This window comes from Narcine bancroftii, chromosome 8 (genome assembly GCF_036971445.1).
Source record: "Narcine bancroftii isolate sNarBan1 chromosome 8, sNarBan1.hap1, whole genome shotgun sequence".
Taxonomy (NCBI): Eukaryota; Metazoa; Chordata; class Chondrichthyes; order Torpediniformes; family Narcinidae; genus Narcine; species Narcine bancroftii.
The window spans coordinates 137,191,084-137,219,024 of NC_091476.1; the positions used below are offsets into that span (position 1 = coordinate 137,191,084).

At 42.5% G+C, this 27,941-nt stretch overlaps 1 protein-coding gene across 1 annotated transcript; it reads right to left on the bottom strand.

Moving 5' to 3' along the window:
• Positions 1–1,488: 1,488 nt before the first annotated feature.
• On the bottom strand, positions 1,489–27,436 carry pafah1b2 (platelet-activating factor acetylhydrolase 1b, catalytic subunit 2). The gene is made up of 7 exons (XM_069894968.1): positions 27,254–27,436; positions 25,187–25,262; positions 18,256–18,445; positions 12,428–12,517; positions 8,410–8,526; positions 6,774–6,896; positions 1,489–6,659 (listed from the first exon to the last, which is right to left on the bottom strand). Exons 3-7 carry the CDS (start codon positions 18,334–18,336, stop codon positions 6,381–6,383), a joined length of 690 nt encoding a protein of 229 aa, XP_069751069.1. The 5' UTR covers positions 18,337–18,445; positions 25,187–25,262; positions 27,254–27,436; the 3' UTR covers positions 1,489–6,380.
• Positions 27,437–27,941: the final 505 nt, after the last annotated feature.

A 27,941-nucleotide genomic window follows, 5' to 3' on the forward strand; every position in this document is an offset into this window, starting at 1 on the left:
TTAATATCACAATGTGGAAATCACATTGCCTTTAAAAAAAAAACAGGAACTTATTCTTCAGAAGAAGAGTTCGTACTGGCCCACCAAAAAGCAGATGGAACCTGTTTAAATTCTTGTGAAAGATGCCGTCCTTCAATACTTCATAGTTTTGCTTTATTTTAGAATTTTATAAATACTTACAATTTATATTCTAGTAACTTGCTGCAATTACACTTTGGTGCCAATTGTCTTAATTTTATACCATTCACCAGTACTGAAAACAAACCTCTTTCTCAATCCTTCGCCAAACAGCAGAAAGAACAATTGTGGAGATGAACAGTGTAACAACCTGTTGGAAAACCATCCAATTATCTGCAGCACCAGTTGGGCTATAGGGCTCACTGCAATCCCTTGTTTGTATCACCTGAATCCCTCAGGCTTATAACTCCTGTTCACCTCACATGGAAGCACTAGTGAGCAATTATGATACCGAATGAACAACCTATTACTTCAGTACTCTGAGAATTTAAATTCAATTAAAAAAAAATCTTCTAACAAACCTAACCATTATTATTCAAATTTCCTTTATTGTCATGCAATAGCACAGAACATGTAACATTGCCTTTTGCCTGGGATAAGGCAAAGAATAATCATTACTGTCTCCCTGAGTCCCTTTGACTATGAAAGAGATGTTCCTTCAGAGTCACTGAGTGTCTGTAGATTTGCCTTCAGCGCTCCTGTAGCCTCCACAACCTCAGACTCCTGTTTAATCTATTGACAACCTGAATTCCAGATCCAAACCTCCAACCTATTCAAGACACCTTTAGTACCCAAAGCCCTTTTCTCCTTCAGCTCTCTTAAATCCAGTTTCTGACAGCAAGTTCCCATCATCTACTCTCCAGCGGCTTGTATGGGCCTCCTGACTGGCAACCAGTGTGGGTCCCTCAGCCTGAGGCCCTTGGTGGTCTGCTTCCTTGGTCACCTTCCCTGAACTTCAGCCACTGAGCTCCCCCGTGGTCACTGTCCTATTGTGGCAGAAATCCCAACTAGATCTCCAGTAGAAATCTGCTGTAATTATTCTGTTCACAACGTGAAACATTGCTGTTGAGTTACTGGGGTAACATCTGAACCCTTGATCCATCATATTAATGGAAAATGTAATTCTTGGCAATTTAATAAACCTGAAAATAAAGCTGTTGGTCTGGATCATTTTAAGACAATGAGCCTATACTGTTTCATGTTTCAAGCTGTAAAGAAAAAGGTGGTGTAGGGAAAGGAAAAAGGGAGATGTTGACAATTCAATTCTTCTAACAGTATGTGTGCTGCTCCATACTGCGGTCTCTCATCTCTCCAGAGCGAAAATATTTTTTTAAAACTGAGGGCAGTGTACATTCTAATTTAATGATGCAATGGCACTGAATGAGGTGGCACAGAATTCAATAAAACACAACCCTGCATCAATTCCAAAAGGGAAGATGAGGTCCCCAGAACACACCAGAAACAACTATAAAGTTTCAAACTATTTTTAATATTACAGTACATTAAAGCATAAATTACAGTACATTTAGGCACAACACACCACTGCTCAGATATTCAATGACAGTTACACATTCTTGTTTATTAAATAAGCATATATACTACCATTCAGCAAGTCACCCAAACAAGACGTTGATAGTACTGTATGCTTTTTTCACTCTTGGATAGAACAGACAAGTATTTGGCTACAGCACAGTTTATCAAGCATTAACTATACAATGTGTTTCTGGAAGCATAATCTTATGTAGAGATCATACATGCCAAGTGTAAAATATGAGAATGGGGAGGTTTTCATAAAAGCTATCTGAAGATATTTTCCCAATCCATGTAGTGTGCCGACAGTAAAAAAATAACATGGTCCCACGTTTCAGAAATCCCTTTCTAACCATAAATTTAAAAAATATTGTATTGGAGGTCCATTTCATAGGTGAATGGGGAAATGAGAACTCCTGGAGTTATATATTCTTGAAAGGAGTCCAACTGAACAGAAGTCACCTGCATTTTGAGCTTATGGTTTCACACATTACACCTTGTGCACTATTATTAATGAGTTCATAATAACTGGAATTCAATTAGAGATTGTGGATATATATTGGTGAACTGTAGGACTATGGACCAAGTGTTGGATATGTCAGATTAATCTGGATCGTTCTATTTCCGAGAGGCAGGGATATATACCGCAATAGTCCAAGTGGACTCTTTCTATGGAGCACATCTATGACTCCAGGAGTCTCAGATTTTATAGGAATCTATGACTGCACAGCCACCTGGGGCTAAAATACGTGTGGAAAATCCTGATACTCAAATATAATTACCTCTATGGATTTCTAGAAGATTTCAGGTGATGCAAAGTCAAAGTGGTTTCTTATTGGTAACTTGCAAGGTCTGAAGCAATGCACTTTAAATTCTGATGTATTTTCAGATACATTCAATGTAAATGAACAGTAATAAAGTACAGACAGCTGCTCCATTCTCTCTCACGTACTCCAAATTGTTAATCCTTCACACACAAGAATAGACTCCAGACCTTCATGGATAATCCAAGATTTATCCAGGAAAACAAACTCCAAATTGGAAAATAACTCCTTTTGTTGAAGTCACTCTCAATTAGCCTCCCTTGTTCAGTTGAAATATTCAAGTCGTAGAATTTGCTAAGGCTATTTTTCTCTTTAGAATTCTGGGTAAATGCCAGTCCAAAGCACGAGCCTTCCCCAGAGACAACTTTCTGGGATGAAGTTAACACATCAGTACAAATCAGACCCTTTAAACCCAAACCACAGTTATATTCATGGAAATCTATAAAGCTGGTTGCTAGTTTATTGAAAAGGGTTTAATTTATTATGGTCTACTTTCCTGTTTACATAAAATATTCCTTCAGCTCTCAACAGTTGGGTGTGAATGCTCTGAATGTGTAATCTTTTCCCAAGCACGGTTTTTGAATGCACTGTTCACATCTAGCCACTTTAACAAGCAAATCCTGACTACCTTGTATCAGTCCTCTTCTAATCTGTAAACATTTGCAAAGATGTGAAACACTGGTACTAGATTAACCCCCCCTGGAGGTAGCCCACTGACAGACCGTTTATTACTACAACTCCATATCACACATATCTGCAAACAAAATGAGGACTGCAAACAAAACATAAACTTATCATTACTGAAGGTGCTTTAGAATGCAGACAGGTATTTATTTTGTGCAGCATTTATGAAGTAAACAGCAGGCTAATACGTGATAACTTGGACACTTCAAGCTGCATGATGCAGCATTCCACTCCTTTCAGTGTCATGTCATGTTCAAAGAAGAGGTTTTAACTGTAAATGAGTATTAACCAAAATTGGAAAATAATTGTGTTTTTTTTTTAAGAATGTCAAACAAATAAAACTGGTTGTTGAGAAACATGTAAACTCAACCAAAGGATCACCAGTTTGGCTTTGTATTGATACTGGGAACTGCCTTGCTTTGGTCACTAATTAATTTCTTTCCAAACTCCTCCGCACGCTCAAATCGGATCTGAGATTCCTAGGGGATAGTTACAGAATTATGGGCTCTGTTATTTCAAGGGCAAGCATCCAGAAATCCACGGGAGACCGGTCTACATCTCATTAACAGTTAGCTGATTAAATGTAATTCAATTTAATGTTAACGACGAACGGCAAATCAGCAGATTACAAATCAACAAAGCCACGGCGCAGCAAAGAGTTAACACAATCTTGCAGCTTACAACCGTGAAGGGTACAAGGCAGCTGCATCTGCATGGTGCTCATTAGAGTGATCAAGGGAATGCCTTCAGGCTGGAGAGCAGCAGACTGCAGCACAATGAACATGCCCCGTAAATTTAAACATGCAGCAAGGTGATAGGCCCTTCTGGTCCTTGAGCCCAAATACATCAATTAATCTACAATCCCCAAATATTTCTTTTTGGAGGGTGGGAGGAAACTGGAGCATCCAAAGGAATCCCACGCAGACACAGGGAGAACGTACAAACTCCTTAATATACAGCATAGGTTTCGAACCTGGGTCGCATGTCACCCTGAACTCAGATGTAAACTCTAACTCCCCCCCCCCCCCCGCAAATAATCGCAGGGGCTGCTCTCTCTACTTTCCCTCCTGACCTCTTATCTACTGGCATTAGCTGGCCCCTTGGTTCAGGGAGTGACCTGGTACAAGTAGCCTACACTTCAACTTGATCAGTGATTATGACTATTGGTAGCTATTCCCCACCTCTGGAGCAAAGAGGCCCTTGATGGGTCTGGAGTTGTATGCTAGGACCTACTAGCCAAGGAAGCTCGTTTACTCTGAAGATTAGTGAATCTGATGGGTTTTAATCATTTCTAAGCCCCTAAAATCCCAGATTTAATTACTTGAATTCCATAGCTGCCAACTCGTTCTGCAGGATTCATGTCCAGATCTTTGATGGTTCATCAAGTAATTTAACCAATATATGACAGTATGGTGCATTGCACATACACTAGCAGGAGCAACTATGGAGTGAATTAGGATTAAACAAAAAAAGTTGGAAAATTAGGATGGGCATTTAAACTATAATGCATGGTTTGTATAAAGGTGCCCCCAGCCACTAATACCTTGCAGGATGCCAGACAAAATGTGTTCCCTCCTGGAAAAACTAAGGAAAAGTCCCTGAGCAAAACCAGATTCAGCATGCAGGCAAGATCAATAAAATATACCTTGTTTACTTTCCCACAGAAGGGCCAAGCCCTTATTCAAGATTCTCTCATTTTCTCCCAGATGCAATGCCACGCAATCACCTATTTAATTACTTGATGCCATAGCAACAGCTGAATATTTTGACAGATGGTTGGATGTTCTCAGGAACCTTGACCCTGTGAAAAGCCTGGCTCCTGAATTGCTGCAGTTTAAAGATACGTTGCCGGAGTGGAACATTTTGCATTAATATTGGCAGCTCTCAACTGCAACACTGTATCCACAATTCTGGATCAATGGTAACAAACAAAGATTTTGATAAGTTTACAGGTGTCCAATCAGGGGCGCAGCAATCACTTTCCCCAAGAGAGCAAGTGCAGAGACAAAGATGTCAAAAGAAATGTTGGAAGGAGGGGAAAGAAAGCAATTAAAACTAACTGAAAGCTCACTTCGCTTTTCATTTTAAGAACTCATTGTGCCAGGCCACCGAGTTAAAGCAAAACAATATTATGCGGACACAAGGTTTCTCTCTTCCTGTTCAAAAACTTGGAAATCAAAAAATAAAGCTGCTCAGTGTTATGCTATGTTACATGATGTATACAAGATAGTAAATGTCCAAAATGATGACGTGGTCCCATGTATACCACTCATGACCACTAGATGTCTCCTGACTCCACAAGGCAGTATTTACAAAGTACTGTAGACTACTGACACCCAGTGATGCAGAAATCTATACAAGGGTCAGGTACAGGATATCTGTACCATTAAAAAAAACATTTTAACTACTGTCTGGTCTATTTTTAAAAGAGAGGTGGCTGTAAGTAAGCCCATTACTTCAAACCAACTATAAAATCATTGAACCTCATGAGTGGCAATTTCTAATACAGGTATCCCCCGCTTTTCAAAAGTTTGCTTTATGCCACTTCGCTTGTGCTAAAAGACCTATATTAGTATCTTTTTCACTAACCAAAAGAAATCCTAAGAGGATTTTCACTTTTATGAAAACAAGCTAAAATAGTGTTCAGCGGGCTATCAAGAGAGCGCAGGGCAGTGGGGTCTGTTAATAGGCTGTTGAGAGAGTGCGGGGCAATGGGATCAGTGAGGGGACCGATAGTGGGCTATCAGGAGCGCGTGGGGCAGTGGGATCAGTGTGGGGACTTATAGCTGGCTGTTGAGAGTGCGGAGCAGTGGGATCAGTGTGGGAACTGATAGCTGGCTGTTGAGAGAGCGTGGAGCAGTGGGATCAGTGTGGGGACTGATAGTGGGCTGTCAAGAGAGCACATGGCAGTGGGTCCGTGAATACTCAAAAAATTTTCCGATATAAATTAATGGTGATTGCTTCACTTTTCACCATTTCGGCAGATGAAAGGTTTCACAGGAACACTACATTTGGATAGTGGGGGGGGGGGGGGGGGGAGGGGGGAAATACCTGTATATGGAAACTTCTGGCTACTGTAGACACACACTATGTCAAATAAGGAAGCCTTTCTGCCAGTAAAATAGCAATATACATATTAGCTGCACTGTGGCCTGATGAATGGACTGCTTTGTATGGAAAATTAATGCATCCAAATCGTAGGGAAGCCTACATTTCAAAGATGATGGTAGAAAAGGTGCCTTTACTTGGAGCTCCAGGCAGGATAGTTGCAGGATTCTTGAGATGGCGCCGCTCAGATCCCAATAATGACAGATTATTATCCAATCATGCCAAGGTGGCTTGCTTCTCCTCAGGTGTCTCCTCCAGAAGCTGAACAAGCAGTTCATAGACAGGTTTGCAGACTTTAGCATAGCCGATCTGGGTGAGGTGCAAGTAGTCGAACATGTCATGGTGGGAGATGGTGCCGTCAGAATGCACAAAGTCCGCGTCGACATTCAGGAACTGCATTTTGGGGAACTTCACAAGGGACCTTTTCAGCATTGAATTGACCTGCCCATTCTTCTCTCGCAAGGGATTGGGCTTCTCGCCTCGAGGGAGGAGACTCTGGTAGAGGGGATATCACCACAAGACAGGCATTTACAACAGTGCATTCCCCGCCCCACTTTCTCAGGCAAAGTTAACAAGGGCAAAAGGCACCGACAGAAAAGGCACACTTACCAAAACCACCACCTTGGCCTGGGGTTGCCGTCCATTGATAAGCTGGACAATTGCCTCAATCCCACCAACTACTTCCTCAGCTGTGTGCTCATGATTGTTGGTGCCCACCCACAGGACAATCACCTGCAAGCAGTGTGGATTTATTTATTTTTTTAAAACTGAAATCCAACCTTGAACATAGACTGTAACAATCCAAATAATCCCAAAGTCTCAAAAGTACAGTATCCTCCATAATGTTTGGGACAAGGACACTTTTTATTTGCCCTTGTGCTCACAGTTTTAAATTTATAAACTAGCAATTTACATTAAAATGCACCTTCCAGATTTTATTTAAGGATATTCGTATACATTTTGGTTTGACCGTGTAGAAATTGCTGCAATTTTTATCCTATTTTCCATTTCAAGGCACCATAATGTTTGTGAGATTTGGCTTTACAGTTGTTTGTGAGAACTCAAGTATATTTAATTGCTTTATTAGCGCAGATATAAGAGAGCTAGGCTTGTTCTGAAGCTTTTGAACAGCTTTGGAGTATGTAGTTGCCATTTTTCCACAGGAGGACCAGAGTTGTGCCAATGAGAGTCAAAGGAGCCACTCTCTATAAAGTTTGTACATTTTTCCTATCTCCGTGTGGATTTCCTCTGGATTCTCTGGTTCCCTCCCACCTTTCAGAACGAACTGGGTTTGTTGGTTAATTGATGTATTTGAGCAGCACGGGCTCATGGGCCAGAAGAGTCTGTAACTGTGCTCTATTTCTAAATGTACAGTACATAATCTGAAATCCAAAACCCTTGAGACCAGACACTATTCTGAATTTGGAATTTTTCAGATATTAGAATAATAATACCTGTAATGGCGGTACGTTAAGTAATTGTGTTGATTTCAGATTCTCGCAAAATCAAAGATGCACTCCAATTAGAAAGGTCTCCGGGTGGGGGTTGCATTGGGTCATGTTTGGCGCCAAACGCGAGTTTTGGTGTGCAGATGACATACATGGAAAAAATGTTCGGTTTTCTCAATTTCAAATAAAAGATTATGTACCTATATACAATTCCATGCCCCTGAAGATGAATTTAGATTTGTTGCAAGCCCACTACATCAGGCATTTATATGGTACATTTACCATCCCCATTTTTGAGGGAATGTTAATGAAGGCAAAAGGCTTGGAAAGGAAGAAACAGACACATACCCATGTGGAGAATGCAGCTCAAAACATCAAGAAACCCACCTCCCCTCCAATGACTCCATGTACACCTCCTACTGCCTTGGAAAGACTGCCAACACCCTGAAGTACCCAACCTACTGCAGAAGCACACTCTTCTACCCCCACCTTCCCCCCCCCCCCACCCCCCCCCCCCAACCAGGGAAAGTTTAACAGTGTGAAACCATGCACCAACAGGCTTAAAGGTCATTTCTTCCTCGCAGCCATCAGGCTCCCAAAGGAACCCCACAACAGTGACCTCCTGCTGCTCTTATTTTATACCATTGGTCTCTCTCATTGTAACACTTTGATGTGGAACACTGCTTTTGCCATGCCACTTTGTATGGCTGTATAAAAGAGTTAACTTGCAAGACCACTCACTGTACCGGGTATAATGGGACAATGAACTTGGATAAAACCATTTCTCTTCCCCTTACCTTGGGTTTAATGTTTTCCAGTTCCCCATTCTCCAGCCTCCACAGAACGTGTCGTGTGGTGTCTCCACCAATCCCAAAGTTAAGGGCGTGCAGCGGTGAGAACAGTTCCCTCCAGATCTATTGTAACAGACAAACAGCACTGCACAGTTAATCTGCTGGTCAAACCTAAATCAGGTGACACAAAATGCATGCAGGCTTTTTCCACTGAGGTTGGGCGAGTCAAGAAAGCTGAGACAGTGGGGCTGAGTGGGAAAATGGATCAGCTCATGATTGAATGGCGGGGCAGACTTGATGGGCTGAACAGCCTGTTTCTGCTCCTATATCTTGTGGTTTGGGTACAGGTCATTGGGACTAGGTAGAATTAATAGTTCAGCAGACTAAATGAGCTGAAGGGCGTGTTTCTTTGCTGTAGTGTTCTGGTGTTCCAAGATCTGGGTAAAGTCTAATTTTTTTTTTTACAAAACCAGTGCGATATGACACTAAGGAGGTTTAAAATTGTGTGTTCCTTGTGCTTGTCAGCGAACTTGGCTCCCTGTTCACAGAAATACTGCAATATATATAAATAAATACACTACAAATACTTTACAGGTCAGACAGCATCTGTGAAAAGAGCAAGAGATGCTAACTTCACATCAGATAGATGGAACTATGATGAAAGGTCACAGACCTGAAATATTAACTGTTTCTACTTTCACAGGTACTGCCTGGTCTTTTTTGGCTGCCAGCATCAAGCAAATATGGACTGCAAATACACAAATCAAAACTGGTTTTAAACATTACAATGATTGGTGTGGCTTTGCAACAATTTCCCTAACACACCCAACATCCCCAAAAAGAGCAAAGGGGCAGATGTCTGAACGCTTGGTCAGAAAGCCAAGTTTTAGAAAGTATTTGAAGGGAAGGGAGAGTTTGGGGTGAATACTAGGGTTTAGGGCCTCAGCTGCTGAAGGAAGCAAAATCTGAAACAAGCAAGATCATAGAATTTAAACCGTAAAATAGGGCAGTGCGGTTACCACAACGTTGTTACAGTGTCAGTGAACAGCATTCAAATCCAGTGTTGTCTGTAAGGATTTTGGTATATCCTCCCTGTATTTGCATGGGTTTCCTCACACCCTTCAAAAATTACCACACGTGTAGCTCAATTGGATGTAATTGGGCAGCAATGGCCTTGTGGGTCTGTTACCATGCTGTATGTCTAAATTTAAAATTGAATTTAAATTTTAAATTCAAGATTCCTTGATTTCCACGTAATAGTACAGAACATGTATAGCAGACAAAGAGTCGCCATTAGTGTCAACCGCTGCCCCTTACAGTACAAGAAAAGAGAAACAAAAGGGAGTCCCAACAGAATGGGAGATGTTTGGAATCATGAGGGGTTAAAGTTGATTGCAGAGATAAGAAAAGTCTTCAGAGGAAATTGAAAAATGACAGGACTTTTCTAGAACACAGAAACATGCCCCAGACTCAGAGTTTGCCAACCATCAAGAATCCATTTCATCTAAGGCTATCATAATAAATCTTTTTTGTTAGCTGCAGCAAAAAAATGTATTATGTCAACCTGGAAATTAGAAGATAGCCTGAGAATACAGCAATGGTACATAGAAATGAATAAATATATTCCATTGGAAAAAAATAACATATAATTTAAGAAATAACATCACAGTATTTAAACAAATTTGGGAACCGTACATGGAACACAACAGAGAAGTCCTACCGCGGACCTCCACCGCCTAAAATGACAGAAGGAGAAGACGAAATGAACTGACCCAGTATGTAAAAGTAGAAGAAACAAATTTTTTGTTTATTTTCATTATGTGATGACACTGTTTAATGGGTTTAATGTATCATATAGGTTGAATGTTGAGTGGGTGGGGAGGAGGGGGGGTGAAGGAGGGAGGGAAGGGAGGAGGGAAAAAGGGGAGAAAATGACACTGTATATTCAAGAGGGAAATGTTTGTGTGTATTTTGGTTAATATGGTTCATAGTGTGAAAAATAAAAAATCATCGCAGTAAGATCTACTATAGCCATTAGAGGGAGCCCACAGAGCCTCCGTTTAACATAATGATGAGGCAGCACATCCTTAGAACTGCAATGAAGCTGCAGACTAGAGTTTTGTGCCATTCTCTGGGGAAAATCTGTGACAGTGAAAGAGACCATTCAGCCCATCTTGCCTGTGAAGTTAAAAAAAGAGCAATCCAGTTTAATCCTACCTTCCAGTACCAGCTCTGTAGGTCACTACTCTTTAAGGAAATATCAAAGAACTTTCTTTTTTTAAAAGCATGATGGTTTCTGCCTCAGGGCATGACGTTTCATGCCTGAGCCCTTCTTTGGATATGACTGGCCAGTGATTTTCATGGAAACTGTGTGATCTGTCAAGTTCCTCCAACACTTTGGTGTATTGTGCTGGTTTCCCTGCATCTGCAGTCTCTTGTTTACCTCCCACCAGTGCCCTGTCTTACTCACTGTTATTCCTTATATGTTGCACAACTCGGTAAGCACACCCAGCCTTCTTTTCGGCTCTTTTTTTTAAACCTTTGTTTTCCCAGCCTTTCAAACTCTCAAGTTAATTTTCTGCTGTACATTTCCAATCCTAATTGTGAATCTTTGTCTGTCTTTTATCACGACCATAGTATTTCTGATCTTCTGAGACTTTGTATAGCCTCCCATTCCCTCCTGTCTCAGGTCATGACGCCGCCATGAGGCGCAGCTGTTAAATGCCCTGCCCTTTCAAGCAGTCATAGGAATTACATGCAAAGTTCACACAGACTGCATCCGAGGTCAAGATTGAACCGTGGTCTCTGGTTCTGAGAGCCAGCAGCTCTACCCACTACTCCACCCACTGTTCTTCAGCTTTCACTGTAAAAAGCGCTGCAACGTTGTTTTCAATGTTCAAAGATTGTGAAGGGTGTAGGTAGGCTGGAGAGTCATAGTCTTTCCCCCTCCCCATCCCCATCCCCCCCAAGGGAGAAGCAGCTAAAACTAGAAAGCATAGGTTTAAGGAAAGAAGGGGGAAATCTGAAGGGTGTTTTTCCTACACAGAATATGTTACGATACAACAGATACAATTACAAGTGTTTGGACAGTTACTTGGAGAGGAAAGGAGTACTGGGGCATAGGTCAAATGCAGTGGTATTCAAACGTTTTCTTTCCACTCACTACCTCCATAAGTAATCCCTATGCCATAGGTGCTCTGTCATTAGTAAGGGATTACTTAAGATGATATGTGAATGTGGGGGAAAGGGAAGGTTGAGAACCACTGTTCCAATTGGTACTGAGATATTTTGCTTGAGAAAAACTGTCACTGGCCCATTTCCTCTGGAGTTATGAAATTCTGCACATAACAAGTCAATTAGGTACCAACTTGCCTCTCCACCTTGAAGGGCTCAAGCCCGAAACATTGATGATGTACCTTTACCTTTGTGACATAAAGGTACTGTTTGACCTGCTGAGTTTCTCCAGCATATGTGTGTTTTCACTTAACTACAGTGGAAACAGAATCCTCTGTTTTACCTCTCCTCATTGATAGGTGGTCTTCAGAAATAAACAGCTCCATTCCCCTTGAAATGGTCATGTAGTGTTAGATGGGGATATAACATCTTCCTAAAAATCTGGCAGTCTTATTTAGAGTATATAGTCACCTCACTGGCGCCACCATAAGGCTACGATTGCTACTGACAAGCCAGCAGACCTCATGTCTGTGTTCTACTGTATGCACTGATGATGGGATTTTTCTTTTTCTTCGGTTTTTTTTCTGTTTAAATGGTCTTGTACAAAAGGGAGGGAGGATAGAGGGATGGGTTTTCTTGACATTCTGCATTTTGTATGGCTGTTGATTGTTAAAAATATTTAAAAGAATAAAATATTACCAAAAAATTAGGTACAATTTAAAGTGTTTTCAAACATTTTCTTTCCACTCACAGTTCTGAGGGTTATCAGAGGGAAGTGGCAGCAAATTCCACCCCCCCCCCCCGCCCCCGAGGGTTAGCTGGAAGATGGGTCCCTCCAGTGTTCACGTACCTCATATTGCTGGAGTAGTTGGATCATGGAATCCCCCACAAACAGAACATCTGGCTCCTTGTCTTTGCAGTCCGAGACAAATCGATTGTGCTGCAAGTGCAAAGATCTCACTGAAATACACCAGAAAGGGTCTTTAAAACGATCAGCTTCGAATCAAGTCACTAAAAGGAGCTGAGGTTAATTCCTCAAGATCTAACTGGGATTTGGGGTGTGATGAGAGGTGGCAGGGGAAGGCTTGGCTCCTGTTTCTCACCCTCCTATTCAACAGCTGATTTATCTCAACCCAGCTGGATCCCCATTCTTGGTTCCTTTAGGAACCTATCGCACTCTGGTCTCAAAGAGCTCAAAAGACCCAAGCCTCACCATCCTTCCTGGCAAAGAATTCCCATCACCATCTAAGTGTGGGAAGATCTCACGTCAGCTTGAAATGATCTACCCCTATTTTCTTTTCTTTTTTTTAAAGCTTTATTTATTTGAAAAATCATTAGTAATAATATTCCATAAAGACAATTTTATATGAGTATATATAAAAAAATTTACAAAAACAAAGAAAAAATAAATAAATCCCCTCCCACCCCATCAGCCAGCTCTCTTAAGGAGAGCCAAAAATATATAAACAGAAACTAAGAATATATAATAAATCAAAATACATCTAAATGCATATATTCCAAATATGGTAACCACTTATTAACAAATAATTGTTATGCAGATTATATGTAATTTTTTTCATAATACAAGCTTTCAATTCATTTTGCCACATTACATTAATCACTATGTTATCTTTCCATGTACTTGCTACAGATTTTCAAGCTACAGACAATGCTAAATGTACAAATGCAATTTGAAATTTATCCAACCCTAATCCCTTTAAAGGAATCATATGGAGGGGGAGGACGTGGTCCTGTCCTCGGGCCTGCGCAAAGGAGCTTTTAGGTGGTGTGCAGTGTGCGCAGTACTGGCCCCACCCTTTTCACCCATGGTTCGTGTGCCGTGGCCAAGCAAGCTGGGACGTGGCAGCGAGATCCTTGGGTCGTAGGTTTTATATCGGAGTGGCCTTCTCCTATGCAGGTTTCTTACCCGGGCTGGAGGGGCCTGCCTCCCCTCCTAGGTCGGACCATACCTGGTCGCAAATCACCTGTGGACATGGCCTAGGTAAGTTTAATTGGGTTCTCTAACTACCTCTGAGGTAGGTCAGGGACCTGGTTGGATTCTGACAGGGTTGACTGAGTCACACCCTTTCTTACTGCTGTGTAACTGTGGTGTAAAATGTAAAAAGCGAGGGGGAGGTGGCGGCCCCGGCCTCGTTAGAGTGAAGCAGGCGGAGGCCCCAGTCTGGACAGAAAGAAGGAGGCGGCGGCCCCGATCTGGGCACAGGGAAGGCAGCGGCGGCCCCGGTCTCAGCACAGGGAAGGCAGCGGCGGCCCCGGCAGAAAGAAGAAGGCGGTGGCCCCGGTCCGGGCAGAAAGAAAGAGGCGGCAGCTGCCCCGGCCCCAGTCCAAGCAGAAGGTAGGCAGCGGCGGCCCCGATCCGGGCAAAAGCGAGGGGGAGGTGGCGGCCCCGGCCTCAGTAGAGTGAAGCAGGCGGAGGCCCCGGTCCAGGCAGAAAGAAGGAGACGGCGGCTAATTTCTTCCCAAAATGGTTGTACATGAACACAAGACCAAACAGCATGTAAAAAAGTTCCAGTACATACACCACATCTAAAACAAGAATCTGAATGACTAAAACCATATTTGTTCAATTTCTCTGGGGTTAAATACAACTGATGTAAAAAGTTATAATTAACCATTCCATCCCGCACATTCGTCAATTTAGTAACACTATCATGACACGTATCTGTCCAATATTCTTCAGGAAAAACAAAGGCTAAATCATTTTCCCATTTAAGCTTAGACTTCTCCCATTCCGGTTTATCCATATTGTCTTGTAATACTTGGTACATTACAGAAATACAACCCCTTTTTGGTACAGAAGAAATCAAAGACTCGAATTCTGTCAATACAGGTAAAATCATCTCACTACCATACATATCTTTCACCAAAGCTCGAAGTTGATAATAAACCAAGAAAGAATTTTCAGCAATATCAAAACGCTTTTTCAATTGATTAAAAGAAAGAAACTGTCCTTCTACAAAACAATCCTGTAACGTCTTTATACCCCTAGAGTCCCAACTCTTTAAATTATTATTAAAAGTTGATAGTTATAGAGTGGAGTTAAAATTGACAATTTACCTTTTGATCTTAAAATTTAATTTTTTTTAGTCCATACCTTTAATAATGTTTTAATATAGGCATATTATATTCCCTCAACAAATTTACATTCCATCAAAATATAAATTGATGCACCTCATCTTCAGAAATACAAGCCATCTCAACTTTAGCCCAACTCGGGGTTGGTCCAAATCCATCAATTTACTAATAAATTCAACTGGGCTGCATCATAATAATTTTGAAAATGGGGTAATTGAAGCCCCCCTAACACCTAACTTCCAAGTTTATATAGTGCTACCCATGGTAATTTACCTTTCCATAAAAATGTTCTCATGACTTTATTTAAATCCTGAAAAAATCCCTTTGAGAGAGAAGACTGTATTGATTGAAATAAATATTGAATATGGGGAAAAATATTTATCTTAATACAATTACTCGACCAATTAAAGTTGACGGAAGATCTTTCCACTTAATTAAATCTGCTTTAATCTTTTTTAATAAAGGAACATAATTTAACTTGTATGAAGATTGATATTCAGAATTTACAATTATTCCTAAATATTTAATTTTATCAGACCATTTCAATTTTATAATGTTTTTAATACTCTGAATAGTCTCCTTCTCCGACTGGCAAAATTTCACTCTTGTCCCAATTAACTTTATATCCAGAAAATGTTCCATATTATAATAAACATTGCCGCAAGTGTGGCAATGATTGTTCTGGGTTTGTTAAATATATCAAAACATCATCTGCAAATAAATTACTCTTGTACTCTTCATCCATCACTCTCATCCCTCTTATCTGTTCATTCTGTCTTATTGTTTGAGCTAACGGTTAATAGCCAAAGCAAACAGGGCTGGTGAAAATGGACAACCTTGTTGAGCTGAACGCGTCAATTTAAAAGCTAAGACTTGACCATTTGTCACCACCCTAGCAATCGGGTTCGAATATAAAACATTAAAAGTTGCAAATTTCAAATTAGATGTCCTTATAAACTAACAATATAATCACTTACTACAAAATGTCGCTCCCCTTCTAATAAATTAAAACCACTCTCCCTCCCCTAAATATTTTTAGAAAATTTTTTTTTTTTGATTATCCCCAAAAAAACTACCCAAAGGTAATGCCCTAAAAAGCTGGGTGTTGTAAACCCCACTAGTGGCAGATGACTATCAAAGATTTCAGTGCTATCCACCTCCCCCTCTCCCCCAGCCAGAAATACATCATTCACATCAACACAATTCAGTACTGTAAATATATTCAACCCAATGACTCCATTCTCAATGATTGTTCCAGATCTTCAATGTCAATAAAACTGTGTTAAAACTTTTTTCTTTCCATTTTTCCCGTTCTTCCCATTCCCGTGCCCATTTCCATTTGCCTTCTTTTCAGGCGACGACGGCGAAACTCTTCCACGTCCTCGCAAATGCGGTAATGAATTAGCAAAAATTAATGCATCAAGGTCATTCTCAAAAAATTGAGATTGAAAATTGTCATAAAACTTTTAACACAGCAGCGTATTGAAAAGCAAATTTGTAACCCTTCCGCCACAGTACTTTTTTTAGCTGAATTAAATTCCCGTTGTTGTCTAATAATCTCCTGACTCAGATCTGCATTAAAAAAACTCTTATTTTGGATCATCATAGGAGATTGACTTTGTCGGGCCTTCTGTCCCACCAACCGTAGTATAATTTCACTGTCCTGATTGTTCAGACAACGAACTAAGACCGCCCGTGGCGGTTGTCTCGGTAACGGCTTCTTTCTAATGCTCTATGTGCCCTCTCCAATACTAAGCCTTCCGAAAAAAACTCTGCCCAACACCTCGGGAATCCAATTCTTGAAAATTTTTATTGGATCGGACCCTTCAATGTCTTCTGGGAGACCCACAATTTTCACATTATTTCACTGCCTTTGATTTTCCAATGAATCGATTTTTTCAGTAAGTCTTTCTTCTGGATTCCCCAATCCACAAAAGAACCTTCCACTTTCTCCACTTTTTCCTTATTATGTTCAACTTGATTTTTACATTCAAAAAACTTTCAATTTTTAAAAATTTTCTTGCACTGTATCCACTATTTTAATACTTTACTGATTCACTCTTAACTGTAGATATATCTTCAGACATATTAGATATTTTAGTTGTCACATCCAGAAATCCTTGAGTCATTCGTTTAAACATATTGTCCATTTGGTAAGCAATCTCTTCCAAGACTGTGCAAACAGACTCCATTCCAGATTCCAATTCCACATTTTGACGCCTACCTTCTCTAAACTCCACCTCCAATTGTTCCTGTGAACTGCTCGTTAAAGGTAAGTCTTCCTCTTCGTCCAGCAGTCGGTCCCATACCGGTGCGGCTGCGGGTCAGGACGCCGCCGCTCAGGCCCCCCCATAGCCTACATGCAATCCAGTAACTCACGGACCCTTGAAGCACCGCTCATGCCCAGTAAGGACAAGGACTGCGAAGAGGCTGCTTCCGACGCCATTCTGCGCATTCCAGGCTCATCCAATGGCAGCCCAGACTCAAAGGCTCTTCTCTCAGCCAGGTTGCCCACGCGCCCGACATCGCGGATGTGTGGTTCGACTCCAGACGAGCTCGTCATCATGCCGGTGCCATCTTGTGGAGGCAAGATCGGCGCCGGTGTAATACTCAGCCTGGCAGGATTCTCTGTGCCTTGGAGGTTCCAAACAATGAGCCTGTAGCTTCAGTTGAACAGGTAGGCCTCAATTCTTCAGCACTTTTAAAAGGTAATTTCTTCTGTAGTTGAGTTTTTTTTTACATTAGAAGCCATGATGATCCACTAATGTCCCCAAAAGTAAAAGTACAACTTTTAATCACTTATATAAACTTTAAAGAGGGTGCTTAAAAAAATGGCTTAGGAAGGGTAGGATCACACATCTGCCCTCTACGGCATCTTGCCACACCCCCACCCCCTATTTTAAGAGTGTAACCCTCAGTTTAGGACTTCCTGAATGGGGAGGAACATCCTGCCTGCATCTAACCTTGAAGTCCTTTGCATGTGCACCAAAGGGAGTTGGAAAGAATGGAAATATTTTTACTGTTGATAGGTAAGCGACGCAGGACCCACTGGACTCATTGAAGTAATCCAAACATAACGGAAAAATAGGGTGGCTTCCCCCTCATCTGGCATCATTATTCCCATATCGAACCAAAAATAAGTGAAAGCTTCTGGATTTGGCTTACTCCAGTTTAAGGAACATTGGTCACCCCATGACAGAGTTCTTGTGCTGCCCTTGGTTGAAGCTCATTGAGTTTTCTTTTCATTGTAATCCCATCCTCTGTAAACTACCCTCTTTACCCAATTATATGCAATACTAGAGATAACCTGCAGGTTTTTTCACAGGTGAACCCTTCTCGTGGCATTTTGTGGCACATTAATGTAATATTTATGAGTGAAGCTCCTGGGAACTATAGCCAAGGAGATCTGTTCTCGAGGTTGGCACCATTTTTTTTTGAAGCGAGGGAAACAGGGACCGAAAACAAGGCATGAAAACAACACTGTCTCACTCTATAGCAGAACAGGTTTGAAGGGCTGAATGGCCCACCCAAGCATTAGCTGTGCACAGACCCTGCTCTGTACCCAGGGAAAATCAGCCTTACCAAAGATTTCCAGCGACCATCTCCCTGCACGTCCTCTGCGCAGAGGGGAACTGCGGCAGAGTTGAACTCCTCTTGACTCATCGTGCCTCCGGTGGTAAAGACCAGAAATGAAGCAGGTGGTTGTGGCTCTGTGTGAGAAACCAGCGCCTGAAGTCCTTGTGTTTGCTCGTGCTGCTCAGCTACAACAGGCCTAAAAACAAGATGAAGGTTTCAGTGGACTTCCTCAGGGAGCAGCCAGTGACAATGGTACTACGTTTGCATTTTCATTCCATAAGCCACCTCATTCCTTCGCGCTGCCTTTGGTCCCTGTGCCACTTCACTACTCACTTCCCATTTATTCCTTCCTCTCTTCCAACCCCCCATACTTATTCAAAACTTGTTGCTTCCCAATTTCTCCCAGCTCACACGGAAGGTCAATCAGAAACTTTAGCGACTTCACCCTTCCACAGATGCTTCCTGACCAGTACTGGTTTGGGATTTTTTTGTTTTGCTTGTTTGTTTACACGCAACTTAATCCAACCAGCTGCTGAGTTGAAAGTCTCTCCATTTCCCAATTCATGAGTACCTCTTGGAATCAAAGCTAATCGAATCCGGATAAGGCCTTATGTCTGCGCAATGTGGTTGTGGTAGCAGTGTCTCCACTCCACCCTCAGGACCACAGAGCAATCAGTTTTATGAAAGGCCAGAACGATGGTTGAAAACAGCTGCCCTTTGGGTTGTGATTGGGGTTTCCTACACAACCCAGCGACACCAATCTCTACCCAGAAATTAACTTATCCAAATCCTACTACGTGTTCATGAACTTTCCCTGCTCCAGTCATTCTTTGATCCTTGATCCAGACCAGCAACAAAATACATAGAACATAGAACAGTGTTGCACAGAAACAGGCCCTTCAGCTCACTACAGCTGTGCTCACCATTTGCCCCATGATCCATACTCCCCCATTCCCTGCCTGATTATGTGCTCTATGTCTGAATGTTTCTGAAACATTGCTACTGTACCTGCTTCCACTACCTCTGCTGACTGTGGATCCAGCCACCCACCTCTCTCAGTGTAAATAAATTTGCCTCACAAATCTCCTTCAAACTTTCCCAATCTCAATTTAAAGTTATGCCTCTAAAGTTCAAATGTATTGTCAGAGTACATACAAGACATCACATATAACCTTCAAATTCATTTTTTCCTGTGGGCCAGGCAGAATTTCTTATTGGTAACTGTAAACTGTACTCAAGAAAAAAAAGATATGAATACAAAAGAGAAATAATGCAAAGAAAGAATTGTAAACAATTTGTACAATACTGAAAAAAAATTCAGCGATAAATAATGTGCAAAATAAGAGTCCTTAAATGAGTCTCTCATTGAGTTTATTGTTGATGGTGGAGGGGTAGCCACTGTTCCTGAACCTGGTGATGAGTCTTGTGGCACCAGTACCTCTTTTCTGATGGCAGCAGCGAGAAGAGAGCATGTCTTGGGTGGTGTGGATCTTTGATTGCTGCTGCTCTCTGATGACTGCGTTCCATGTAGATCTTCTCGTTTGTGGAGAGATTTTTGCCTGTGATGTCCTGGGCAGTGTACGCTACCTTTTGCAAAGATTTCTACTCAGAGGTACTGGTGCCCCCATATCAAGCTGGCGTCTACTGTGGGACATTTCCACTGTGAGATGAAACACTGTCTTTCGACCCTATCGATGCCTCCCATAATGTTACGTCCTCGGCAGCTCGCCTTTTGCACTCCACTGGAAAGAATCCAAGTTTGTCCAAACCCTCCTCACAGCTGATGCTCTCTAATCTGGGAAACCCTGGTGAACCTTCCCAAAGCCTCTACATCCTTCCTGAAATGTGGCAACCAAAACTGCACACAATATTCCAAGCATGGCTAAACCAAGGTTTAAAATAGCTGCAACACAACGGGAACATTTTAACAATCAGTCCCCTCCCTGGCTTTGCCTCACTCTGACAGCAGCTAATCCTCCACTAAGGACACTCACACACACTTGGCTTTCATTGCACTCCCAAATTCAATCCCTCAATGCCTTCAGTTGGCAAGACCCTCAACTCAGGAATTCCCTGAGCATTGCTCTCTTCCCAATTTAGTAAATGTTAAATGTCTGAGGAAAACGCACTGTGATCCCACAAGAGAAAGACAGACATGCACACGGAAACACCTGATCCCATACTTCTTCAACCAATGAAACCCAACTCACAGAACTTCAGAATGACTACTGCAAGGAATCACCATCTCCAGCAGAAGTTGCCCTGGTGAGTGTTTGACACATAGCCAACAATTATTTTGCTCTTTTATTTGAACGGCACAACATTCTGCACTGCTTGGGAGACTCCAGCAGATTTACCGACACTGGGAGTTGATCTGAGCCAAAGGGATCAATAAAGTTAAGCTGCATCAAAATGGGGGTGGAAGAGGAAGATATCAACAAAGGAAGGAAGCAGAGACATGAAAGGAAGAAGATAAAAATCTGTTAAAAAAACTCTCAGCCCCCAGCACTGTGTTTGTTAGTTCATGCAGAAGCTGGTCAAATCTGGGCCCAGACCAGTTAGTGGTGCGTGGAAAACAAGGGTCATAGATCAGAGAAGAGTTGGTGGGTACAGACCGACTCCAGGTAACCAACATTTAACTTACTGACACGCCTATATACTAACAAGCTTCCAGAATGTTAATAGAGCAGTCTGATATACATATACACGTTCAATCCTGGAAATGGCAGAACTAGTTTCCTCTCTCCACATTTAGGTAATTGTTCTTTCTTATCGTATGTGCTTTTGATGCCATTCATTGCACTATAGCGGAGTGGGGGTCATCAGAGTGATCTTGGTCAATTTACCAAAAGGATGAAAATCAACTTCTGGTCATTTAAAAATGGAAACTATCTGTTCCTCGGAGACAGCATGTGGTGCACAGTGCTCTGAACTTAAGCAGGATATAAAAATATTCCCAGACATCACACTGTGTGTATGCACATGTGCATGGGGAATGGGGAAGAGGCATCAACTGATCTAGTACACTGGCAGTGGGTGTCATGCTGAAGAACCCTATCAGGGATAGTTCACATCCTTCCAACCACTGAAAGCAGCCCCACAAATCAGCTGCATCTCGTCACATTTGCTTCTTTCCTTTCATGCAGTTTGAGACAAATACAGGATCTTCGGCTCACTGAGTTTGCACCCTCAAAACACCATTTCACACTATCCCTCCAATGATCCTGTTTCATTCTCCCCATCTCCCTCCAGATTCTATCACTCACCTACACCCTCAGAGCAATCTACAATAGACCTTTGGCTTGGCTTTGCGGACGAAGATTTATGGAGGGGGTAAATGTCCACGTCAGCTGCAGGCTCGTTTGTGGCTGACAAGTCCGATGCGGGACTTGGCCGACGCCATTAACCCACCAAATCACATGGTAACAGGAAGAACATGCAATCTCTTCATAGACAGTACTTGAGGTCAGGATTGAACCAGGGCCTCTGGGCTGTGAACTAGCGACTCTACCCACTCCAGCACTGTGCTGTCCTTCAGCTTTCACTCTAAAAAATGTAGCTACAACCCGGTTCTTTTCAATGTTCAAAGATTATTTGAGAGTTAAAACATGCGCACTGAAGGCCATGTCAATTTCAAAGTTTACATCCATAATCAAAACACTTCACACGTGCCCCCATTTTGGTTACCCAACAGCACGTTGGCTAATGCACGTGCTTCACATCACCAGTAACTCAGGATCACTCCTGACCTGCACTACTGCGCACGGACTTCTCTGACATGTGTGGGTTCCCCAGGTCCTCCGCTCTCCTCCCACGAGCTATGATTTGCCCCTGGTATAGGATACAAACATGCACACACAGACACATGGGCATGTAAGGGGAAAAAATACAGAAAAATACGTGGGAGAACAGGAGTGTTCTGAAAGTTGCTGTAAATTCAATGTGTTGCATAAAAAATGAATTCTGAGGAAACCCATCAAGGTGAACTGCTACAAAGTATTCAAGATGTAAACCTCCTCCAGGATAGGTGCCTGGGTTGGTGTGGAGATCTATGTCCAGGTTCACAGTGAAGTTTGAGCTCCAACAAATTGGACAGAACCCATTATAAACCAGCTTTCCAGTGTCAAACTCATTCGATAGCCTTGTATCCCATCAACTGGCTTGATGTAGTCCAACCCATTGCTTGGTGGCCCTCAGACTCCGCAGGACAAGGAGACGGAAGCAGGACTTGGCCAGCGTCAGAAGTGACAAACTGATCCATGACCCAAAGCAACACTTGCAACTCTGGGCAGGTGTGCACCCAACCTCCCCCCCCCCAGCTTACTCCCAACCAGAATGCTTGCAGAGCTGCAAATCTGACCCGACAAGGCATCTGAAGGGGCCATTTTATCAGTAACCCACCTGACACCATGCTCCCAGGGTCACTTCCAGAACCAGCAACTTCAATCATTGTCTTCAGAGCTTGAAAGATTTCCATGCATACCTTGCTGAAGGGCTCAAGCCTGAAACATTGGTTATGTATCTTTATTTTTGCTATATACAGTACATTATTTGACCTGTTGAATTTCTCCAGCTTTGTGTTTTTACTTAAGATTTCCAGGCAGTACCTTATCAATTTTTTTTTAATATATAGAATTAATGTTTTTTTTTTCCCCTTTTAAAAATGTCTAGAGTGGCTGTTCTCACACGAACAACCAAAACTCAATCTCACTTTCCTTACGCAAGTTTAGACAGCATACTGGAAGTGCGGTAAATAAAGAGGCAGGAGTTGCAAATTAATTAGCCCGTTGTTTCCAGAATGTTTGCAATTAACTTTAGACTGCAGGCGTTCCAGAAAACTTACTAGAGGTCCACAAGGTAAAATTTTAGAATGGGAATGGCACCCTCATTTCCATTCCGATCTTTTTACACAGATTGCTTTCTGGAAATTTGGGAGTAATTTCCCAGAATGCAGCGGCTGTGTGAACAACAAAGGACTCTCATAATTTTATATAGTTCTATCAGGTCACTGCTCAATCTCAGCCACTCCACAAAAAGGTATCAAAGTTTATTCAAACTCTCCTTAATATCAATGCTCTCTAATCTGGGCGATATCTTGAAGCTCTCTGCACCCTCTCCTAAGGCTCTATATCCTTCCTGTCGTGTGGTGATCAGAAATGCACACAATATTCCAAATGCAGTCAAACCAATGGTTTACAAGCTGCCACATCACTTGCTGACTTTTGTGCGTGCAGTCCTGACTGACGGAAGACAAGTGTGCCTCCTGACCTCTTTACCACCCAGTCTACCCACGTTGCCAGGACTTCCACCCCAAGATCCACACATCAATAGTCCTCAGGGTCCAGCCATTTCCCTTACATTGAACCTCGCAAAATACAATTCTCAGAGCTGCTGGATGAAAAAAACATTGAGAGGGAACCCGATGGAGATGTGACACTCCTTTCCCCAGAGTGAAAATGTCAAATATAGACACCATTGCTTTAAGGTGGGAGGGGAAAAGTTTAAAGGAGATATGCAAGGCCAGCTCGTCCCCACACAGAGTGTGGCAGGTGCCTGGAAAAGACTATTGGTGGAAGAGAGAGATAAAACAGAGAAGTTTAAAAGACATTTAGGCAAGCACACGGACAGGCAGAGAATGAAAGGGGAAGGCTCATATGCAGTCAGATGGGCGGTTAAATTGTTATCAAACAGGGCACAGACATGGAGAGCTGACAGACTTGTTCCTGTGCTGTTCATTGGGACAGGTTCTGTAAAGGATGAGCAATCCTGACTGTTTTTAATATTTCCTTACGACACACAAGGCTATTCAGCCCATTTTTCCAATCAGACCCATTCCCTCATTGACACCCACCTCATGGCCTACTGCTCAGATAGAGAGGCTCTCCACCTCCCCTCCACGCTCAGCTTTTGAGTGCAGAAACAGACCATTCAGTTCATCACAACCATGCTAACCAACGGGCACCCATCTTCCAGCTCTTGGCCCATTGCCTGCAATTTAAGAGCTCATCTAGACAATCCTTAAATCTTCCAACAACTCTGCTCCCACCACTCTTTCTGACAGTGTGTCTCAGCGGCTCTCACTCTCGGGGTAAAAAAAAAGGTCCCCCTTATATCCCTTCCAAATCTCATCCCTCTATCTCAAATCTACATCCTTTAGTTTTATCTATGTCTGAAAATGTTTTCCGTAAATTGGAGGAGCAATATCTAATTTTCCGTCTGGGCACTTTCCAACCGGATGGTATTTGCATCAACTTCTGCCAGCCTACTCCCTGTTCTCCCTGACTTCTTTCCTCCATTTCTCCACCTTCTTCCTTCTCCATTCCCCTCCCTATTTACAGTTGTGCCCGGCCTACTTAATCCACCTATTACTTGTGAGACTGTTCTCCTTCCCTCGCCCCTCCCCCACCATTTTGTTCGGGTTCCTGCCTACATTTTGCTCATACTTAGATGAAGGGCTCAAGCCCAAAATGTTGGTTCTGTATCTTTATCTTTGCTTTACAAAGGACACTGTTTGACCTGCTGAGTTTCTGCAGCTTTGTGCTTTCCCTTCAATCACGGTGTCTGCAGACTTTCCTGTTTTACTCTTTTCTGAAGTCTACCTTATCTACATAAAGAATTTTTATATACCTTAATCACCCGCCCACTTAAAACACCTCTGCTCCGGGGAAGACAGACCTAGTCTCTTCTCACCGTTGAAAGTCTCAATCCCAGGGACCATCCAGGTGAACCTCTTGCCCTTCTCTAACACTAGCATATCCTTCCTGTGTCGAGGCAATCAGAAGTGCATGTAGTACTCCAGCTGATGTGTTTATCTGAGGATTTATAAATTCGGATACCACCTCCCTACTCTTGTATTCAGCACCTTAATGTACCAATCTTTTTTACACCAATGTGTTCCCTTTAGCATTACACAGAAGTTGAAATAACAGTCAATTACCCCAAGAGCAACGATGATCCGTGTTGATCTTAATCCAGTTCTTTTGGGACACACCAACTTCGTCCTGACGATGTCACTAGTAGCATTGAAATAAGAAAAAGTGGTTACTACCAGTGAATCTTAACAGCGAGGAATTTGAATTTTGTAAAAACACCAAGCACGTTTACAGGAGCGTCATCATCCAGTGTTATTTTGTTTCTCCCAAATTTTAAAGCTGTCTGAAATGATGAACACTCAAGTGATGGCCCACAGCTGGGAAAAGCTTCCAGAGCCAAATAGGCATGCTCTACAGGAAAACATGCAACTAACCCACAGCTGCAGGTTCCTGGGTTTGATCCTGATATTGGGTGCCGTGCATACGTAACTTACATGTTCTTCCCAAGGCCTTCCCACGATACTTTCCTCCCACACCCCAAAGCTGAGGTGGTAAGTTAATAGGCCAGTGTAAATAATCTTTCATATGCATATTTATGTATCACATTTACCTATCTTGTGTATTTACTCTCTTCTCATTCAATTAGTTTTCCATTAGTTTTTCTATACAAGCACCTGTTCAGCTGCAGGTGAGAATTTTGGTGCACATGTGGATGACAATAAAGTCATCATCAATTATCAAGGGCAGCACAGTTAGTGGAACACTATTACGGTGCCAGCAACTTGGGTTCAAATCCAATGCTGTCTGTCAGGAGTCTGTACATTCTCCCTGTGACTGCGAGTTTTCTTCAGGTGCTCTGGTTTCCACACACCATTCAAAAGGCACTAGGTTTGTAGGTCAATTGGCTGTAATTGGGCATCATACTGTGTGTCTAAATTTAATTTGTGCATTTTCCCCTCATGCATCCACGGTTCTTGCGTCCAATATTGGCTGGGGTCTGGGCCTGATTCCATTTCAGGGGGAAAAAGTGATGCAATGTATCTTCTTGCAGGGGCAGGAGGCCAGCGAATGAGCAGCAACTCATTTCCCATACTCCATTCGCGCCCCTTTTGAAAGAAGGCCTGGAGGAGTTTTTTTTTAATTTGATGGGATCAGCCTGCTGGGAGTTGGCACAGAGCGTTAGATCAGAAGCACAAAAGTTTGGCCAAAGGAACAGGTTTCAAAGAATATTGGATGAGGAGAGGTTTAGAGAATAAATTCTTATGCAAGTGGTCGAATGTTATACTGGCGTTATTGACCTGAAGAGCTAACTGTTTGTCTTCACAGACTGTCAGATCTGCTGCATAATTCTAACAATTTAAATTTTTATTTCAGCCAGTTGAGGAGGTTAGCACCATTTGACATGAAAGCAAACATTGTCAATTGAACGTCGCTGCCTAATCGGGTTGCGATGTAATGTTCTGAATTTATCTGAGATAATTCATTCCCAATGCAAATGCAGGATTTAAAAAGTATCTAAACTTTCAATTTGCAGAAACCGGAGTTTCTCCAGGACTTTTTGCATCCTGCACTTGAAACCTGGGGTGCCCGTTTATTTACTCTCAAGTCCTACCGTCAACACAAGGATTAGCGCTGGGCATTGAATTCTTTCCCGTTGCAAGATCAACGATCCAGTGTTGCCAGATCTGGGGCAGGACATGTGGCGCTGAAGTTCCCTCCCTATTGCTTCAACATTAGCCCTACCACCCAACGCAGAACGTCTTCCCATGTCTCAACCCAGCCATGTCAGCAAGGTGGAATACTTTCCAACATAAATATTCCTTTTTCCAGGAGGGGGGTCTGAAAATTTAAAAAAAACCCCTCCAGGCCTTCTTTCAAAAGGGGCGCGAATGGAGTATGGGAAATGAGTTGCTGCTCATTCGCTGGCCTCCTGCCCCTGCAAGAAGATACACGGCATCACTTTTTCCCCCTGAAATGGAATCAGGCCCAGACCCCAGCCAATATTGGACGCAAGAACCGTGGATGCATGAGGGGAAAATGCACAAAGATGGAAGGGGGGGGGGGGGGGGACCCTCAAAAACCTGCAGAGAAACCGAATTCAAAATGTGTATCCTACATGCACAGGCCACGGGCAAGGCAGGAAAAGGGCAGGGGTGAGGGTATGCACGGCCGGCCTTGCAACGGAGCGGTACCTGCGGGCCGCCGGGGACTGTAGCCGCTCCTTCCGTCCCGCTACAATCTCTTCTCCCCTCGCGTCCGCGACTACTAGGTCCCAGGGACGACACGACGTTCCACCAACTTCCGTCTGAGCTCGTCAATCAACCGGCAGAAACTCCGGCTCCCCATTGGCTGCCACCGATCCTCCCGCCTTTGCCAATCGACTCCCCCTTTGCATGACGATTGGTGAGATGAACTGCCAGTCATAGAGGGATTTGCCAAATACCACAATTTCGAAAAATAAAAGCAGAAGGGTTGTTTACCACCACCAATCATGTATTTCCTTATTATCTTTAATATATGAATTGCAGGAGTGGCAACTGATGCTTTACTTTTCAAGTTTTTGTTTCTCCTCGAGAGTGGCAGCAGCCATAGCCGCGGCGCATGCGCGGTCTCCTGCGCCCTCTAATGGCACGCATTGGTATCACAGCTTCTTGCTGCAGTCTTCATTTTGAGGATTCCTACTGTAAAATGCAACCTTTATTTTAATGACACGATCTAAGGAAATATTAAATATTCCGAACTTTCCCAAATTGGAAAAGAGATAGAATAACTTTGGGATTTTTGTGATGGCTTTCTCTGGATTCCCAATATTTTAACTAAAGTCCATTTAAGTCTGAGATCTTGAGTTCATTGTCATCTAAGACCATAAGACATAGGAGC

What these genes read in the sequence shown, in the direction of transcription:
- pafah1b2 (XM_069894968.1), bottom strand. Translation starts at nt 18,336, where the DNA reads ATGAGTCAAGAGGAGTTCAACTCTGCCGCAGTTCCCCTCTGCGCAGAG. An exon ending in ATGGTCGCTGGAAATCTTTG is followed by an intron (nt 12,518 to 18,255) that starts GTAAGGCTGATT and finishes TTGCACTTGCAG; the next exon opens with CACAATCGATTTGTCTCGGA. An exon ending in AACTACTCCAGCAATATGAG is followed by an intron (nt 8,527 to 12,427) that starts GTACGTGAACAC and finishes CTGTTACAATAG; the next exon opens with ATCTGGAGGGAACTGTTCTC.